The sequence below is a fragment of the Phyllobates terribilis genome, unplaced genomic scaffold (assembly GCF_046119375.1).
Source record: "Phyllobates terribilis strain yellow unplaced genomic scaffold, ASM4611937v1 Scaffold_1__5_contigs__length_1240528914, whole genome shotgun sequence".
In the NCBI taxonomy this organism is placed as follows: Eukaryota; Metazoa; Chordata; class Amphibia; order Anura; family Dendrobatidae; genus Phyllobates; species Phyllobates terribilis.
In genome coordinates, this window is record NW_027362761.1 from 1046316389 (window position 1) to 1046337364 (window position 20976).

The 20976-nt window shown below is 41.5% G+C and overlaps 1 protein-coding gene across 3 annotated transcripts in view; it reads left to right on the plus strand.

Annotated features, from left to right (window-relative positions):
* The window catches only part of FAM149A (family with sequence similarity 149 member A), a 196234-nt gene extending 176468 nt beyond the window's left edge, over positions 1 to 19766 (plus strand). For 2 of the 3 annotated variants that reach the window (XM_073645355.1, XM_073645356.1), the window contains exons 13-14: positions 7363 to 7441; positions 15543 to 19763. In XM_073645355.1, coding sequence (XP_073501456.1) covers positions 7363 to 7441; positions 15543 to 15616 — 153 coding nt within the window. In that variant the 3' untranslated portion in view covers positions 15617 to 19763. Of the gene's footprint in view, positions 1 to 7362; positions 7442 to 15542 lie in introns of all 3 variants that reach the window. The other variant, XM_073645354.1, reaches the window with a different exon arrangement.
* Positions 19767 to 20976: the final 1210 nt, after the last annotated feature.

Sequence of the window (20976 nt, forward strand, 5' to 3'; positions counted from 1 at the left end):
ATCTAGCATCTGTATGACATGCGTATGCAATGCGTTTTTAACATCTTTTACATGCTGTAAATTCTCTATGTAACTTAACCACTTCGCGCCAGAGCCTGTTTTTGCCTTCGTGACCGGGCCAATTTTTTCAATTCTGACCACTGCCAGTTTATGAAGTAATTACCCTGGAACGCTTCAACGTATTCCCCTGATTCAGAGATTGTTTTTTCGTGACATATTGTACTTCATGATAGTGGTAAAATTTCTTCGATATCACTTGCGTTTATTTGTGAAAAAATCGGAAATTTGGCGAAAATTTTGAAAATTTTGCAATTTTCAAACTTTGAATTTTCATGCCCTTAAATCAGAGAGATATGTCACACAAAATAGTTAATAAATAACATTTCCCACATGTCTACTTTACATCAGCACAATTTTGGAACCCAAATTTTTTTTTGTTAGGAAGCTATAAGGGTTAAAAGTTGACCAGCGATTTCTCATTTTTCCAACAAAATTTACAAAACCATTTTTTTAGGGACCACATCACATTTGAAGTCACTTTGAGGGGTCTTTATGACAGAAAATACCCAAAAGTGACACCATTCTAAAAACTGCACCCCTCAAGGTGCTCAAAACCACATTCAAGAACTTTATTAACCCTTCAGGTGATTCACAGGAATTTTTGGAATGTGGAAGAAAAAAATTAACATTTAACTTTTTTCACAAAAATGTTACTTTAGACCCAATTTTTTTATTTTCACAGGGGTAACATGAAAAAATGGACCCCAAATTTTTTTGTGCAATTTCTCTTGAGCGTGCTGATACCCCATATGTGAGGGAAAACCACTGTTTGGGCGCACGGCAGGGTTCGGAAGGGAAGGAGCGCCATTAGACTTTTTGAATGTAAAATTTGTCTGAATAATTAGCGGACGCCATGTTGCGTTTGGAGAGCTCCTGATGTGCCTAAACAGTGGAAACCCCCCACAAGTGCCACCATTTTGGAAACTAGACCCCTTAGGGAACTTATCTAGATGTGTGGTGAGCACCTTGCACCCCCAGCTGCTTCACAGAAGTTTATAATATTGAGCCGTAAAAATAAAATTTTCACATTTTTCCCTCAAAAAATGTTTTTCATTCCCTAATTTTGTATTATCATAAGGGTAACAGGAAAAATTGCACCATGAAATTTGTTGTGCAATTTCTCCTGAACACGCCGATACCCCATATGTGGAGGCAAATTACTGTTTTGGCACATGGCAGGGTTTGAAAGGGAAGGAGCGCCATTTGACTTTTTGAATGTAAAATTTGTTTGAATAATTAGCGGACGCCGTGTCACATTTGGGGAGCCCCTAATGTGCCTAAACAGTGGAAACCCCCCACAAGTGCCACCATTTTGGAAACTAGACCCCTTAGGGAACTTATCTAGATGTGTGGTGAGCACCTTGCACCCCCAGCTACTTCACAGAAGTTTATAATATTGAGCCGTAAAAATAAAATTTTCACATTTTTCCCTCAAAAAATGTTTTTCATTCCCTAATTTTGTATTATCATAAGGGTAACAGGAAAAATTGCACCATGAAATTTGTTGTGCAATTTCTCCTGAACACGCCGATACCCCATATGTGGGTGAAAATCACTGCTTTGGTGTACGGCAGGGTTCGGAAGAGAAAGAAGCGCTATGTTGGCTGGGATAGGCACAGACGCCATGTCACATTTGAAGAGTCGCTGACATGCCAAAACAGCAGAAACCCCCACAAGTGACCCCATTTTGTAAACTACACCTCTCAAGGAATTCATCTAGGGAAGTAGTGAGCATTTTTTAATTTTTAAATTTATACCATTGGGCAGTGAAAAAAGCATAATTATATTTTTACCACAAAAAAATGTTTTACCCTCAGATTTTACATTTTCACACAGGGCAATGGGTAAAAATGGTGCCGAAATGTGTCACACAATTTCTTCTAAAAGTGGCAATACCCCATATGTGGCTGTATCGTACCGCTCAGCCGTACGGCGAGATCTGGGGGGGACGGAGCGCTATTTGACAATTGGAGAACAAATTATTGTAGAATAGGCATTTGGATTTGGGAGCACAAAATTTTCTGAATTTCTTTTGGGGGGCAAGGACCATTTTGCTTTTCCAGAGCCTTTCTGCTACCAGTAACTTGGAAGTCCCTTATATTTTTAACAGATGATGGACCTGAGTGGGGACTAGCTTTTTTTGAGGACTGAGTTGAAGCTTTTATTGGGAACATTTTACGTAACATTTATCCGGCGCTCTAGGCTGAGCACTTACATCGGGGTTTCCATCTAATTTTCCAAGTGATGTAATTCAGATGAAACCCCTGCAGGATCCATTCACTGTAATGAGGCAGCAGAGTTACTCTGGACTCCGTCTGGCCTCTGTTTAGTGGTGTCCTTTTTTCAGAAGTGCACAAAACTGTGGCCAACCGCACTTTTATGCACGCCTAAAACAAATGACACCGTGGGATCCCAGGCCAGACGGCATCCACAGTGGCCTATATCTGCCTCATTACAGGGAATCTCCCATCATGGGTTCCGGCTGAATCACGTATTTCAGAGATTTACACGGAAACTCTGGCGTAAGCGCTCAGCGCTGAGCGCAGGATAAATGTGGGCAGAGCCTTACTGGGATCTTTGGGAGACATAATAAACAAATCAGTAGCAGGTGAATAATATTTGTTTTATTTATTTTTTATGCCGTTCCTAGTGTGATATAACTGATTAGATTACTTTATTCTTCGGGTCGGTGCGATTACAGAGATACCAGATTTATATCGGGTTTTTATGACTGACAGCTGTCACACACTAAAATACGCTTTTTTTGCAAAATCTAGTTTTTGCATCACCATATTTTGAGAGCTATAATTTTTCCATATTTCGGCCGATAGAGTCATGTGATGGCTTGTTTTTTGCGGGACGAGTTGAAATTTTTATTGGAACCATTTTTGGGCACGTGACATTTTTTGATCGCTTTCTATTCCGTTTTTTGGGAGGTAAAGTTAACAAAAACAAACACTTCAGGAATTGTTTTTTGAGTTTTTTTTTATGCCGTTCTGCGTGTGGTAAAAGTGATCAGGCAGCGTTATTCTTCGGGTCAGTACGTTTACAGCGATACTACACTTACTGTATTTTTTTCATGTTTTGGCGCTTTTACACAATAAAACAATTTTATAGAAAAAAAAATATTTTTTTTTGCATTGCTTTATTCTGAGCGCTATAACTTTTTTATTTTTTGGCTGATGGAGCTGTATGGCGGCTTTTTTTTGCGGAACAAGATGACGTTTTCAGTGGTACCATTTTTATTTCTATTCTGCTTTTTGATTGCATTTTTTTCCACTTTTTGTTTGGCGATATGATGAAAAAGCATATTTTTTTGCTTCGTTTTTTATTTATTTTTATTACGGTGTGCACAGAAGGAGTTAATTAGTGTGACAGTTTTATAGCTCGGGTTGTTTCGGACGCGGCGATACCAAATATGTGTACTTTTTTTGGTTTTGTAATAATTTACGGATTTATTGGTTTAATATTTTATTTATTTATTTTTATTTATTTTGTGATTTTTTTTTTTAATAGTTTAAAAACTTTTTTTTTACTTTTTTTTACATTTTTACTTAGTCCCTGTATGGGACATTAATTTTTATTTTTCTGATCACTGATCTCATGTAATGTAATACACATATATTACATTATATGAGATCTTCACTGACTGTTTCAGTCAGTTCCCTGTCTGGCATCAGCTACATACAGGCTGAAGTCAGACAGGAAGGACACCATATATGGCAGAGCTGGAGGCGGTCATGTGACCTCCAGCTGCCATAGCAACCCCAGGTCCTGGAAGGAAACGGAGGTCTTCGGAGGTAAGTATGACGACCCCCTCTGTTCCTGCTGTCTCCTATATGCCGTGATCACTATAGATCACAGCATATAGAAGACAGCAAAGGGTTAACATCACTGGGACCTGATCTAATCAGGTCCCGATGATGTACCCTGTCAGAGCTAACGCTCTGCACCGGAATCGCAGTGCTTGCAGGACCCTGGGGGTCCTGAGCACTGCGAGACCACCCACCGTTTTTAAACGTCGGCACTGCACAGAGCCCGGCAAGCGCCGACGTTTATCTACAGTGGGCGGTCGGGAACCGGTTAAAGCTTGTTTTCTAACTAGTAAAGCTATGTTATATACAGATATAGATAGATAGAACAGATGAATAGAATACATAGCATAGATTGATATATAATGTTATATATAATGTCACAAGTCCCCTACATATAATAAACTTGCACCCTTTAGTGTCTGTCATGTGGCACTAAAGGATGTATAGCCTTATTGAACTTATTAAATAAATAAAAAAATAACGTGAGGTCCCCCTTATTTTTGATTACCAGTCAAGGTAAAGCAGACAGCTGTGAGCTGATATTATCAGACTGGGATGGTCCATGCTTATTGTGCCCTTCCCAGCCTGAAAATACCAGCCCTCAGCCACCCCAGAATTGGCACATCACATGAGATGTGCCAATTTTGGCGCTTGGCTTGGCTCTTCCCAATTGCCCTGGGGCGGCGGCAATTGGGGGAATGGTTTATGGGGTTGATGTTAGCTGTGTAATGTCCGCTGGCATCAAGCCCTGGTGTTTAGTAATGGAGAGGCTTCTATCAGACTCCCCCATTAGTAATCCAGTAAGTTAAAAGAAAAAAAACACACACACAAATGTTATTTTAAGATGCACCCCCACTTAGCCCTTTTTCACCAATTTATAAAAAAAAAAAAGCAAAACCCCAAAAACATTCAGTCCAGGGATTCCAACGTAGTTCACCGAATCCGAAGTAGTCCATAAATGGGAAACTGAAAGACATAAAAAGTGAGAGGTAAAGAAATAAGAACAAGAAACACTCCTCATTCACCAATTTATTATTTTAAAAAAATCCTCGAGCCCGACGTAATCCATGGGGCTTCCCCTACCACCAATTCAGTACTGCAACCTATGGAGCGCCGTTCTGAGAACGATGCTTCATATGTCACTCCCGGTCATATCTCACGAGCGATGACATCAGTAAGTCAGTAACGTCATCGCTTGTGAGACATGACCGGAAGTGACCTATGGTTGGAGTACAGAATCAAAGTTGCCGTCTCCCGCGAGACTCGGCGGCTCTGAGCAGTAGTGACATCAGTAACTGCACCGCTCATCAGAGTTACCGAGTCTCATAGAGGCCACCGATTTGTCTTCTCGCACCCTTTGACCTGCATTGGCTGGTGCGATCGGATTCTCGCATCCCCTCGCAGCATGCTGTGATATTTTTCCTCAGTCCGATTTGAGCTGACAAAAAACTCGCAGAAGAGTACTGACTCATTTAATAACATTGGTCAGAGTGCAGTGCGATCATTGCTTTCCTCCGTATTATACGCCAGTGTGAGCCACGTCGCCACTTCTGCAGTTTTCACCCACTCCTTATTTTGGCTTACAAATACTGGTGTAAAATACTGACCTAATACTGAACGTGTGAACATGGTTTTATAGTGACTATATCAATTGTAGCTCAAGTATGTAATATATGAACAACTATATACCGCAAAGTGGGAAATGACCAAATTCATATAAACCTGCAAAAAACTTCAGAGCATCAAAAAAAAATCACAAACGCACACTATGATTTATTATAAAAAGAATATGCATGAAATATATATATGAATATAAAATCTATACAAAAGATACAGCATAAAGAAAATCAGTTGCAAAGTTACAATAACCAGAGGAGGGAGGCTGATGTTCACAAATTGCACATTATTAGAATACAGAATCTAAAATATGATGGACAGTAATTGCACCAATAAGCCACTAGGTGGTGCACAAGAATCAGAGAAATTGTAGACTACTCAGTAGTTGGGCCAATCTGATGCAAGAATATATGACAATGCAGTAAGCCATACAGTGAGGGTTACAGACAGCCCATGATTAAAGAAATAGTGAATGAAATTAAGATTAATATTAATCACCTGCAACGTCCTAGGAACATCGGCCTCCGTCTCAGACCCCGACCCATGCTTTGCCTCCCGGCATTGTGTGGGGGCTACTCTATTATTATATATTATAGTTTTTTACAGTATTCAATAATAGATTGCTCATGTGGCATAAATGTGATATCCAGCTGTCATGTGAAACTGCTTTTTAGAAAAACAAAAATAGCAGATGGCAGTGTGACATGTGACTACTGTATTACTGGCACACATAACATGATCCTGTGGCGCCATCTAATGTGCAATCTGTGTATTGCTGAAGTTACCAAGCTTCATTTTACACTCTAATGTTCCTTTCTTTGTAATATTATTGTACATTGTGCCAGATCTCATCTCTCATACATCGGTATTTGCTGTATGAATATTTGACAAATATTTATTTAAGAAAATCGGTATTTCACCACTAACATTCTTAAAGGGATATTCACAAAAGTAAGTTATCCACCATCCATTGAAACAGAATAATTATCTGATCACCAGTGATACAGAGATTGGGCTCTGGAACCCGAAAATCGGGAATGCAGAACCTGTCTTTTCTGTTGTGGAGGTGTGCATGCTCCATCTCTGCCCTATTCAATGTCAATGGGGCGGTGCTCACTTATTTCCAGCAATAAAGCAGAACTCGAGTATGATTATGATGCACCTCCACTCCATTCAAGAACGGCTCTGCATTCTTGGTTTCTGGGCTCCAGAGCCCCTGTATTAGGATCACTGGAGGTCCCAGTCAGCTATTCCCTATACATTGTATTTTGGGAATATCTCTTTAATTCTGTTTAGCAATACATTTACTTAATGAGAACCTGTCACTAGATTAATGCTGCCCAAACCACAGGCGGCATGAGTCAGAAACTGAATGCATGATTGCAGCCAGGTATGTTTGTCTCTGAAACTCTGGAACGTGTCTACATAGGGTGAGACCTGTCAATCAACTAGAGCCGTGCAGGGAATAGTCGGCTCTTTAAACTATGTTTCAAAGAAAAAGATACTTGTCTGTAATGGTGCAGACAGGCTCTGATCTATGCGGCCCGTGAGCAGCATTAATCAAGTGATAGGCTTCATTTAATGTAGCATTAGATGCTGCCATTGAGATAAATGCATGGGTAAAATGAGTCGTCAATGTGGGGGATACTATTACAGACACACAGAGACCCAGCAGGGCATGTGGACGAGGGCTATCGTGATGAGAACTGACTGCTTTACAGCGTGCTTTAGTGTTAGATCATCCCTGCACTGTAGCTTATATTTATATCGTCTATGAGAGATGAAATTGCAGGGCATAATATCAATGTTATCAGTTAATTATTGCCAATAAGTGTCTATATGTGACTACATTATTGTCATTTTACCGCAGTCAGAGACATCGCACAGAAGATCCTTTACTCCATTGGATTTTGCTAACCACATGTGGACAGGACATTCTTTCCTGACAAGTAAGAAGCTTTTTCACTATAGGGGTCCACAACCAATGTCAAAACTTTTTAGCAAAAAAGAGAATTCTATAAAACATATTGCTCAACACTTTCCTAACTTTGTCATGATCTAATCCATGGGAATTAACTTGAAACCAGTTACATGTAAGAACGACGAAAGATAACTCTGCTTTTTTTTCTGGAAACATCCATAATAGCAGCATTGCAGTGTGCAGATAAAGTTAATGTCCACATTGTAAACTGAGGAGTAAAGTGCAAGTTATGTGATTTTGAGCCAGGAGCCATGTGGCACTGATATGGTCCTTTCATAGCAAAGATCACCCAGTTCCTTGCCAATACCAAGTCTTGTAATTAATATTAAAGGGAACCTGTCACCAGGTTTTTGCCACCTAATCTAATAGCAGTATCATGCACAGACAGAGACTACGATTCCAGTGATGTGTCACTTATTGGGCTGCTTGCTGCAGTTTTGATTAAATCGCTGTTTATCACCTGGAGATTATCACTAGAGAACTAGTAAACCTGCTGCCATGTAGTCCTCCATATTCATGAGCTCTTTATAACTCGCCCCTACCACTGATTGGCAGCTTTCTGTGTGCAGTGTGCATAGGCAGAAAGCTGCCAATCAGTGATGTGGGCAGGGTTATACAGAGCTCAGCATTCAGAAAACTGCTAGTTCGGCAGTAGAGAAAACAGGGAGTTTATCAAAATGACAGCAAGCAACTCAGTAAGTGATACATTGCTGGAATCAGTGTTTCTGCCCCTACACTGTGCTGCTCTCAGATCTGGTAGCAAACATCTGGTGACAGATTCCCTTTTAATGCTATTTTCACACATTGTGTTTTTGCTGTTTTTTTTGCTACATTTTTTATGCAAATTTTGTGCTGCGTTTTACAGTACCAGCAAAGTCCAGAAATCTCATGCACACACCTTGGTTTTTATCTGATGAGTATTTTATGCTTTGCATTTTTTTTTGCAGAATAGAGCATGTAACTTCTTTCAGCGTTTTTCACCGGTTGGAAGTAATGAGCAGTGAAAAAACGGCTAGTGTGAACACAGCTATCGGGTTTTGCTGCGTTTTTAGTGAAAAAAAGCAAGTAGAGCAGTATGTGAAACTCATTTATTTTTGTAGTTTTACCATCTTGGCTTGGTCACCTGAGATGGCTGTTTATATTAGGAGAGTTAATATAGTAATATAGTAAATATTGGCTGAGCTAAATGTTAGATTGAACAATACCTGTGGCCCATGGAGGTGTGAAATTGAAAAATCCCTGAGCAATTCAATGGCAGACCACAGTGTGAAAATAAATATAGTGTCCTACAAACTCAATGCACTGCCAGTGTCTTGGGTAAACTATTCCTGAACAATTCACCTCCCCCACTGTTACATTTGAAATTCTGCTTAATATGATTTCACATATGTCTTGCATTGGTGACTTGTGTCCATGCTTCTGTTGTGGAAGCAAAGCTGAACTTTGGGATCGCAGCAAAACGCACCAAAAAACAAGGAAAAAAAAACCAGCAAAATCCTGAACAAACCTTCCTGGCAAGAGATCAGGTTTTGCTGCAGAAAAAAAACGCTGAAAAAACGCAATGTGTGAAATTAGCCTAAGGGTACGTGCACACGATCCTCAGGATACAGACAGCGGTGACTGCATTGGTGGAAGATGGTGTCGCCGGCCCCTTCTTCCACCAATCAGCGAGTGAGACAGCTGACGCTATGACGTCATGTCATCGTGTAAGCTCAGCTGAGCGATGCACTGCGGACCGGTGACAGGAGCAGAGAAAATCACAGCGCCGGGGCAACCGGAACGGGAGCGAGGTGAGTATGTGTTTTTTTTTTTTCATGGCCATGGGGGTCAGTTGCTGGACCTGGGGAGGTAGCTATGAGAATCAGTTGCTGGACCTGGTGAAGTGGCCATGAGGGTCAGTTTCTGGATCTGGGGAGATGGCCATGGGGGTCATTTGCTGGACCTGGGGAGGTAGCCATGGGGGTCAGTTGCTGGACCTGGGGAGGTAGCCATGGGGGTCAGTTGCTGGACCTGGGGAGTTAGCCATGGGGGTCAGTTGCTGTACCTGGGGGTCTCCTTCTGGACCTGGGGGCAGTTGCTGGCAATGAGGATCTCCTGCGGGACCTGGGGAGGTGGCCATGGGGTTCTCCTGCTGGACCTGGGGAGGTGGCTATGGAGGTCTCCTGTTGGACCTGGGGAGGTGGCTATGGGGGTCTCCTGCTTGATCTGGGGAGGTGTCCATGGGAGTCTGCTGCTGGACCTGGGGGGCAGTTGCTGGCCACGGGGGTCTCCTGCTGGACCTGGGGAGGTGGCCATGGGGGTTTCCTGCTGGACTTGGGGAGGTGGCCATGGGGGCCTCCTGCTGGATCTGGGGAGGTGGCCATGGGGGTCTGCTGCTGGACCTGGGAAGGTGGCCATGGGGATCTCCTGCTGTACCTAGGAAGGTGGCCATGGGGATATCCTGCTGGACCTGGGGAGGCGGCCATGGGGGTCTCTTGCTGGACATGGGGAGGTGGCCATGGGGATATCCTGCTGGACCTGGGGAGGCGGCCATGGGGGTCTCTTGCTGGACATGGGGAGGCGGCCATGGGGCTCTCCTGCTGGACATGGGGAGGCAGCCATGTGGGTCTCCTGCTAGACAAGGGGAGGCGGCCATGGGGGTTTCCTGCTGGACCTGAGGAGGTGACCATGGGGGTCTCCTTCTGGACCTGGGGGTCTCCTGCTGGACATGGGGAGGCGGCCATGGGAGTCTCCTGCTGGACATGGGGAGGCGGCCATGGGGGTCTTCTTCTGGACCTGGGGAGGCGGCCATGGGGTCTCCTGCTGGACCTGGGGAGGTGGCCATGGGGGTCTCCTCTGGACCTGGGGAGGCGGCCATGGGGATCTCTTGCTGGACATGGGGAGGCGGCCATGGGGTCTCCTGCTGGACATGGGGAGGCGGCCATGGGGGTCTCCTGCTAGACATCGGGAGGCTCTTATGGTATATAGGGGCCTGTGTTGTGCTCAAACTGTATATAGGTGGATGTCTGCATACTTAATTCTGCTCAATATTAAGTCATACAATTAATATAAAGTAATTATAATTACTATGTTATTAATATTGGGCAGAGTTAATTTCAGTCTATTGATTCGGCCCTCCACGACAGTCACAGTCTCTCATGTGGCCCCTCGGGAAAATTAATTGCACACCCCTGGTATAGTGGATGGGATTTGTAGAAATCCCATGTCTACTATGCGTCTCCGTACACCCGCGGAAACTGACATACGGTGCGTATTTCCAGACCGGGGCATGTCAATTTCTCCTGCGGGTCCGCATGCGGGCTTTCCCCATAGACCTAACCTCTATAGGGAAAGTCTGCTTGTGGGGAAAAAAAAAAAGCATTAGCATATTGAGCAGAAGCCGCTTCTCCGCAACGTCGGGGCCGCTGGCGGTGAGACATCGTGTGCACACACCCTTATTCTTTCATTGAAATAATTCCTTACAGCCGTCATATCATATCAATGATGATAATGCAGGGTGCTCTGGTGTATTAGCCCTATATCTTCTCCTAATCAGTCTTACAGTAGATGTTATTTCCCTTTATGACATTTTGCACCTTGTATTATCAGCATGAACTTTATACCGTGGTCCTTGTTCTCCGTACAGATAGATAAGAGTTCTATTTTAGTGATAGTTATTTTATTAAAAATATGAACCTTTCTTTCATTAAAGCGCTAGGGTTAAAGTTCCACTTTGGAGATAACGTAATATTTCCAGTTTCTAGAGTGAATAATCTCACAGGAAGCAATGTGTAGAAGTAAATTAATAAGACAATATTGTATATTATTACGACTTATATTTGTATTTTCTAAAGTGACGGTATAAAATTCTCCCCTGGTAAAAACAGCGAAGTGAAGCATGTATGTAAGAGTATGTGCACACAGAGTCTTTTTTGAGGCAGTGAAAATTGAGTTTTCTAGTGGAAACCACTTCAGCATACTCTCCTTCATTGGTGAATGTCAGGTTCTACCTGGAATCTTCTTGAAAAACTGCTGCAAAAAATGTAACATAATGCCCAGCAATGTAAAAAAAAAACATTGCCGTGCACCTGCTCAGTCTTTTGTTGCTTCCTTAACCAATACAGGGTCTGTAAGCTGATTAAAGAATTGGCCTTCTTATTATTTGGGCAACTTCTGCTAGATTGCCGCCTGCTAGTTATAGTTTAAAGAGGTGGTCCGATATCTAAAACATTCTTTCTAAATACCTATATTTACACCCTAGCCACTTTTGTAATTAGATTTATTATACTATATTCTACACTTCTCTCTCTCCCTCTCACTATCTATCTATTCCCTTAATGTGTATTTTTTTACTTGCGGTGACATTTTGTTTTCTGTTTGAGAAGAGTCTCAAACAGGATATCAAAGGAGCCTAGAGCTGCACTCACTCCCCACAGTGGTCTTTGCCCTCCTGGAACAGGACGTCATCAGGGTGCAGCGTCACTTACTATAGTTTCTTGCATTGCCACCCTCTGAAGATGTCTTGGATCCTTGGTGATAGACACTGTGGGAGAGGTGAATGCAGCACCCTCACTCTGCTTCTATCTCTGCTGCAGCATCTTCTAACTGTGAAAGAAGATATCGTCAGGGGATGGAGATAGGAGCAGTGAGTGACAGCAGCGCCGCCCCACAGCTTCTATCACAGTCCTCAAACCATTTGTCATCAGGGAGCGGTGCTAATGTCAGTCACTGCTTCCAACACTGCCTCCTGATGATGATTAATTTGAGGGTGAAGCTAGAAACTGTGGGGCAGCACTGGTGTCAATCACTGCTTCTGTCTCCGCCTGCGCACAACTCTTCTTTCACTGAAGCAGCCACGACGGAGATAGAAGCAGAGTGCCGGTGCTGCACTCATCTCTGCCACAGTGTCTATCGCCATGGATCCAGGACATTTTCATTGGGGGCAACCATGAAAGAAAGTGTAGTAAATGATGACAACGCTATCCCCTAATAATGTCCTGTTCCAGGAAAGGCATTAGGCGCTGCAGGGAAGCGAGTGCAGCCCCAGCCTCCTGTGACTTCCTGATTAGCTTTATTACACATTTATTTATTACACATTTATTAGGGTGTAAAAATAAATATTTAGAAAGGACATTTTAGTTACCAGACCACCCCTATAAATTATAGAAAAAAAGACGCTGGCGGCAAGCCTCCAGAGAAGCCCACAGACTTTTTCCTGATGTGGCTTCACCTAACAAAACCTCGGCAGCTCTGCTGTTGAAATTAAGACGTTGTCTCCACGTAAGCTTGGGAAGTTTTCTCAGTTTTTTTTTCGCTTAAATAGTTTTTTAGAGTGTTTCCAAGGTTTTTTCATAGTTTTTTTTCCTGAAGCTTTTTGTTGCAGCCTTTTGATTGGACAGTGCCTAGTTTTGAGCATTTTCCTTCAAGAGATGCCTCAAAGAAATGGCATTAACTTTCTTTTCTCCCACCAGGCGCTTTTCAAAACTTGAAGTGGAATAAAAATGCTCAAAAGAATGAATATATGACCAACAAGACATTTTACAACAGAACTAAAAAGGAAGAGTGTGTCAAGCATTCTTTTTAGCAAAATTTCAGGCGTTTTTCAGAAGGGGACCCAATCTTAAAAAGTCCTCAAAAAAGTCTGTGTAGATATCCCCTAAATCCAAATGCTTACAGATAAATGCTTAGAACTCTACTTACTGAATCTATTCAACACATAAAACCAGCATTTGGCTTCCTATGACTGGAAGTCGAATGCTGCCGGGGAAAATAAAGTTAATTTCTTGCCGGCAGTGGGGCTCTCAGTGCCAACACCGCACGGTGTCAGAACACTATTAACCTGCAAATTAACCCCATATCTGCAGGTTAATAGTGTTATTTTACATGACAGGTTCTGCCCTATGATAATTTCTTGCCTCTCTATGAATTTGATTCTTTAGACTCATACCATACCCCAAAAAAATTTTTTAAAGACAGCGCTCCTTAGGAAGTCTCCTATGTAAGTCTTTTATTCCTCCATATAAAGACAGCAGCAACATTTTGACCAGTCTGGTCTTATTCAAGCTTGAAAAAGACCAGACAGGTGAAAACGTTGCCGCTGTCCTTATATGGAGGAATAAAAGACTTACATAGGAAACTTCCTAAGGAGCGCTGTCTTCAATTGGTTCTGTGGATTTTATTTTTTCCGCAGGAATCCAGGCTGTGGTATACTATTGCACAGTGTTATTGGCATGCCTCACGTACAGTACAGACCAAAAGTTTGGACACACGTTCTCATTTAAAGATTTTTCTGTATTTTCATGACTATGAAAATTGTGCATTCATATTGAAGGCATCAAAACTATGAATTAACACATGTGGAATTATATACTTAGCAAAAAAGTGTGAAACAACTGAAAATATGTCTTATATTCTAGGTTCTTCAAAGTAGCCACCTTTTGCTTTGATGACTGCTTTGCACACTCTTGGCATTCTCTTGATGAGCTTCAAGAGGTAGTCCCCGGAAATGGTTTTCACTTCACAGATGTGCCCTGTCAGGTTTAATAAGTGGGATTTCTTGCCTTATAAATGGGGTTGGGACCATCAGTTGTGTTGTGCAGAAGTCTGGTGGATACACAGCTGATAGTCCTACTGAATAGACTGTTAGAATTTGTATTATGGCAAGAAAAAGGCAGCTAAGTAAAGAAAAACGAGTGGCCATCATTACTTTAAGAAATGAAGGTCAGTCAGTCCGAAAAATTGGGAAAACTTTGAAAGTGTCCCCAAGTGCAGTTGTAAAAACCATCAAGCGCTACAAAGAAACTGGCTCACATGAGGACCTCACCAGGAAAGGAAGACCAAGACTCACCTCTGCTTCTGAGGATAAGTTTATCCGAGTCACCAGCCTCAGAAATCGCAGGTTAACAGCAGCTCAGATTAGAGACCAGGTCAATGCCACACAGAGTTCTAGCAGCAGACACATCTCTTCAACAACTGTTAAGAGGAGACTTTGTGCAGCAGGCCTTCATGGTAAAATAGCTGCTAGGAAACTACTGCTAAGAACAAGCAGAAGAGACTTGTTTGGGCTTAGGAACACAAGGGATGGACATTAGACCAGTGGAAATCTATGCTTTGGTCTGATGAGTCCAAATTTGAGATCTTTGGTTCCAACCACCGTGTCTTTGTGCGACGTAGAAAAGGTGAATGGATGGACTCTACATGCCTGGTTTCCACCGTGAAGTATGGAGGAGGAGGTGTGATGGTGTGGGGGGTGCTTTGCTGGTGACACTGTTGGGAATTTATTCAAAATTGAAGGCATACTGAACCAGCATGGCTACCACAGCATCTTGCAGCGGCATGCTATTCCATCCGGTTTGAGTTTAGTTGGACCATTATTTATTTTTCAACAGGACAATGACCCCATACACACCTCCAGGCTGTGTAAGGGCTATTTGACCAAGAAGGAGAGTGATGGGGTGCTACGCCAGATGACCTGGCCTCCACAGTCACCAAACCTGAACCCAATCGAGATGGTTTGGGGTGAGCTGGACCGCAGAGTGAAGGCAAAAGGGCCAACAAGTGCTAAGCATCTCTAGGAACTCCTTCAAGATTGTTGGAAGACCATTTCCGGTGACTACCTCTTGAATCTCATCAAGAGAATGCCAAGAGTGTGCAAAGCAGTCATCAAAGCAAAAGGTGGCTACTTTGAAGAACCTAGAATATAAGACATTTTCAGTTGTTTCACACTTTTTTGTTAAGTATATAATTCCACATGTGTTAATTCATAGTTTTGATGCCTTCAGTGTGAATGTACAATTTTCATAGTCATGAAAATACAGAAAAATCTTTAAATGAGAAGGTGTGTCCAAACTTTTGGTCTGTACTGTATGTAGTGAGTAATTCTGGAGAAATTGGCAAACAGACATCACCACACGCACAGCTTTCCCATTACCTGTTCTTCATCAGGCTCACTGACTTTGCATACTAATAAAATACATTTTTACTTCATATTTTTTTAAAGTAATTTTTAAATATAAATATTAATCGCGAAGAACTGAGTGATGACTGTTCCTATTGCTTGCTTGAATAACTTCTTTTTTTTCTTTACAAAGGTTCACAGTATCAACCAAAATCCTTTCAGAGGAATCCACCAAATACAAGGAGAAAATTCACAGTGCCATCTTAATGGGGAACGATGAAGGACAATAGGACGTTTTGTTTTTATGCCTTTGGGCATGTTCACACACGCTCCTTTTTAATCCGAAAAAATTATGCAGATTTGTTGCAAAGCATGGGGAGCATTTTGTGGCAAAATCAGGAGGAATCTGTTGTATGTGGACTTCCCTTGTAGGCCCACCTGTTGAGTCCAAATGTTACTCATATTTTTTTTCAACTCAACAAATCACTTCTGAGTTTTAAATTAATAAAATATCATATATACCTCACATATCATCCTGAATAACTGCTTATCCTATTTCCCAGCATCTATCATGCCTACATGCCAGGTTACATCTTACCAGATGAGTGTCCCAGTATTCAGTGCCCTACGGGCTAAACAGCATTTATGAGGAAGACGTAAGGCGTTTCACCTGGTCTTACTGGTCTCAGTTCCTTTACGTAGTGAATATTACTTTATTTGACTAAATAGTTGACTACAATATACAGGTTATAGGTTCACATTAAATATTGAATTACAGATATACCAGTAAGGCCACAGCCCCACTATCAGTATTTGGCCAGTATTCGGTCAGTATTTTTTCTCAGGAGTGGGAGACAAAACCAGGAGTGGGTGATAAATGCAGAATTGGTGACTTGTTTCTATTATACCTTTTCTCTGATTGTTCCTCACCTGGTTTTGGCTCCCACTCCTGAGAAAAAATACTGTCCGAATACTCAACAAATACTGATAGTGGGGCCGTGGCCTAAGGATTTGACTCCTGACCTTGAAGATTTGATGATGGTCTTAGTAATAGCTCACAGAAAAGGACAAAAATTAAAAAAAACATCATAGAAAAAAACAGCCTTACCAACACCAGGTCAGATTACCAAAGCACAAGCGAGACGCGGCAGACCCCCATGATAAAGGCGGGGACCGCACAGGTGTGAAATACTGATACGACAGCCACCCCCTCCATGAATTGGCAAATATGTTAGCGGCTGTGTAGTATTAACAATGCACACAAATGCAGCTTATATAGGACGCCAGTCACACAGATAGGTGTGGTGCACAGTGCCTGGCTTACAGCCTATTAATGACGCCCATAATTTTAAATCGAGCGTTCTGCTCGGCACTATATACGTGCACCACACAGGACAAACACCCCAATACACCCACCCAAAAATGAATGGCCTGGCTGCATTGTGCAAAAAATGGAAAATGTGCAAAAAGATGAAAAATTATGTATAAGATAAATGCATTACATGAGGTATTGGTCGATATTTTGGCCAAAACACACAAGCTCGCAACCCATGTCATGGGTCCCCATACTTGCGAGTCACTACGCTGTTTTTAATTTTATATCTGCAGAGATAGAAAACTTTTTTTGATACGGAGGTTAATTTTATTAAAACTGCAAGTTTTCATGTGTACAGAATTACCCATCTGGCTGATACATTGTGTTTACTCAGTATGAATGTCTTGTCTGAACATGGCACAAAAGAAGTTCATGCAAAAGTGTTTTAATATTTTTTTCATCTTCCAAACTTTTTCATATAAATCCCGAGCGCTGGATGGAACTGACTCAACAATGGCACCATTTGTCCTATACATTTTGTTTTACAGGGTGACATCAAGCAATTGAAAAGACAGCTAATAATAATGCTGATAACTATTGGTGATATGAATCATGTAATGTAAAATTGTAGCTTTTTTTGCTTGAATTTGAATGAACCCTGAAATATTTATGGAAAGTAAAGCTTATTACGTGGGATAATGCACTTTAAAATGCTGCACAAAGCACAAAAATACACACAATATATTGTGTCATATCCGGTTGTGTGTGCGGCTAATTTATACTGTTTATAATCGGAATATATTTTTATATCAGGACAGTGACGTAATATACCTAAACATAATCGTTACCGTGACATTACTATTGAAATTGTCTCTTGCAGTCGCACTGCTATTCCTTTTCTGATTGAAACGAGTTTAGGAATGACGTGAGGAGTTCTTGACAGTCATACCTGGTAATTTTTAAGTGTACCTATCATTTAAAAAAACGTTTTATATATTGTACAGACATTATAGAGTTGTGTGCACAGAAGAGTGTATGGGCTCAAGTCTGTAAGTCTTTGTGTGATTAGTTGCAATTAAACTTTAAGATTCCAATTTTCAAGGTGAGGAAGAGTTGTCCTAGACGCCTAATTGGAATTTTCCTTACCTTAAGGCCACGGCCCCACTATCAGTATTTGGTCAGTATTTTCTCTCAGGAGTGGGAGCGAAAACCAGGAGTGGGTGATAAATGCAGAATTGGTGACTTGTTCCTATTATACCTTTTCTCTGATTGTTCCTCACCTGGTTTTGGCTCCCACTCCTGAGAAAAAATACTGACCAAATACTGATAGTGGGGCCGTGGCCTAAGGGCACAGTCAGAAGGACCGTATGGACCGAGATTGGACCACAGTGCACAGACTGGCTGGCATCTCTCCGGAGCTGAGCGTGACAGCTGCATAGAAAGACATGAAGCTGTCACGCTCAGTTAGGGAGAGCCGCCAGCCAGTCATTGCAGTCCAATCTCGGTCCGATTCATACGGCTGTCTGACTGCGCCATTATAACAAACCATTATTAGATCCAATACTTGAACTGTCATTGAGGAATATTTTTTTGGGAATTTCCTGTTTTCTAAGATTATCTTGGCTTTCAAATTTCTCTAAAGTTTGCTATGTGATATTGCGGCATACTTCTGGATTAAAACTATAAATATTTCAAGCAGCGGCATATAACACTTCCCAGAATAATTTGCTTATTTGCCTTTTTCTGCTTTGACTGTATAGATTTTTTAATATCCCATTTTGACCCCCATAAACATGTAATGATATTATATCCTATAAACCAAGGATTATACCCTATAAATGTATATACAGACACATAAATGTTATACAATGCCAATGTCCCACGCTGCATCTAATAACCAGATATTCATTTCCATTTGTTTTCTAACATCAATAAAAGGTGCTAAATTCACACATAAATAAGCCAAAAAAAAACTATTCATTATGAATAACAAATAAAAGCAGGGCAAAACCAGCACATGATCATAGCCTAAAAGGGTATTACCATTTTATAGAGTCATAGGATATCGCTAAGACATGCCATCACTTTCTGATCAGTGTGGGTCTGACCTCTAGAATCTCTAGCAATCTTGAGAATGAAGGGGTCACCACTCTTGTGTAGCACTGCATCCCCTCCTAAGTTTTTCCGCAGAGTCACACGTTCGGACACCCAGATTTAAAGGAAATTGTTGCAACCCCATTTATTTGTTTGGGGCCACTCTGCGGCTTCCTGATGTGTCGGTGGCCAGGGTACTATTTGCAAGAAACAACAGTAAAGAGGTCGTCGTATCATACGTAGGATAGGTTTGGGGGTCTCTAAATTTAGACCCCCCACTAATTTTAAGGTGATGGAATATCCAAGTTACATACCTTTCATTTATCAGATGGGAAAGACATTTTTAGACAAGAATAATATAGATGCATTTTTTTGCCAATGTTATCTCACAAATCCTTCCCAGACCAAAGGGATATTACACATGGTGAGAATCTAATTTACAGAGTTTATTAGAAACATTCCTTCTGGCTTCCATGACGCCTTATGTTGGCGCTGAATGATGAATTATTTTGATATTTTAGAAAATCATACTTTACACCACCAGTATTCTGTTACTAGAGCACTTTCGGCAGAAATAAACCAACTAGGATCCATGAAAATGCAGAAGTGATTTAAAAACAATGTTGGACTCAGAAGTTACGGTAGAAATGTATACAGTGTCTCATTTTGTGGCTCATCTATCATATTTTCATGCATGCCGTAAAGAGGTTACATGAGCCCAGTACAGCAGTATTCACACTACGCAGTAAGGTCATTCCCCTATAATCCTAGCTTTACTATGATTTATGTACTGATGAAATCCTTGAAGTGCGTTCATTCTTACTACCTAATCATTGTGTGTCCATACAAAATGTATATCCTTGTAATTATTTGCCAAATGATATTTTTATACCCAGTTATGGAAAATCTTAGCTTTTTTATATTATACACTATGGTCAGTTATGTATTTAGTTGAGAATGTTTCTAATACTAGTCTGGATTACTTCATCTGCATAAACTGAAAATAAATTGTTGAGTTTGCTTTTTTGCACCAGTTGTTGGTTTCTTTCTATTACCAAGGATTTTTTTTTTTCCCAAGAATTGAAAATTTATAATTGTTCAATGCTACAGTTATCTAGATGCAAAGGTAGTTATCAGAACCAGAACCACCATGCAAAAGGTCTCATAAGAATGTGGGATTATTATTATTTATTATGCTCACTTATACAGCGCCATCATATTACGCAGCGCTTCTACAGACATCACCATCACTATCCCCAATGGGGCTCCCAATCTAAATTTCCTATCAGTATGTTTTTGGAGTGTGGGAGGAAATCCGAGAATCCGTGTCCATGTTTTTCATTATGGCCCTCTGTGTGTTTTGAGTTTGACATCCCTGGTCTTTACTATGAGACTGTAGACACCTTATGTGCCATCAGACTTAAGGTCTGTTTATATGGACCAACCGATGGCATGATACGAGCGTAGATCCTTAAGCTTTTACCAATTTGCAGTTGTTTAAGTGGCAGTTTACATAGGAATATCAAAGCAAGCAAGGGGCAGTGAGCAATGTACATTAGATCACTCAGTGCGCATAGGCTGCAATGGTTCTCGGCAGTGTGGATCCTGCTCACACAGGACAATGCACCACCGAGAACGATCATCTTTTACTCTGCGCAAAACATTTTACCTGGTTACGAGCATCTTGCTCGTTTATAGGGTGATCAGCTACCTGTTTACTCTGCAAGATAATCGTGAAACAAGCGTTATTAAAGCACCACTCCAGCATTATTTTTTTATTTCAGTGCTGGAGTGGTGCGACTAATGCAAGTTCCTTGACCCTAGTCCAGCTGCCATCTTCAGCTTTTCCTTCAGCTCTTCCTCTTACGTTCCTGTGCCACTGTCTTGTTACAGCATCTTCTGACTGATCAAGAGTCAAGAGAAAACCGTCACAATCTCTCATTGTAAGTCTATGAGAGCCTCGTTCTTGCCTCGTTCTGGCTCTCATAGACTTATATTGAGAAGTGATCTCCGGCTCATCCAGCAAACACTGGAGTGATAGGGCAGGTCACAAACCGCTGGAGACTGGTCGAAGCGGCGCCGGTAAAAGATGAAGATGGAGGTTGGTAAGTATAAGACTAGGGGCAGTGACCTTAGATTAGGGACACCACTCCAGCGGTAAAATAAAAAAAATGCTGGAGTGGTGCTTTAACAAAGCTCGTTCACAGTTATCTTGCAG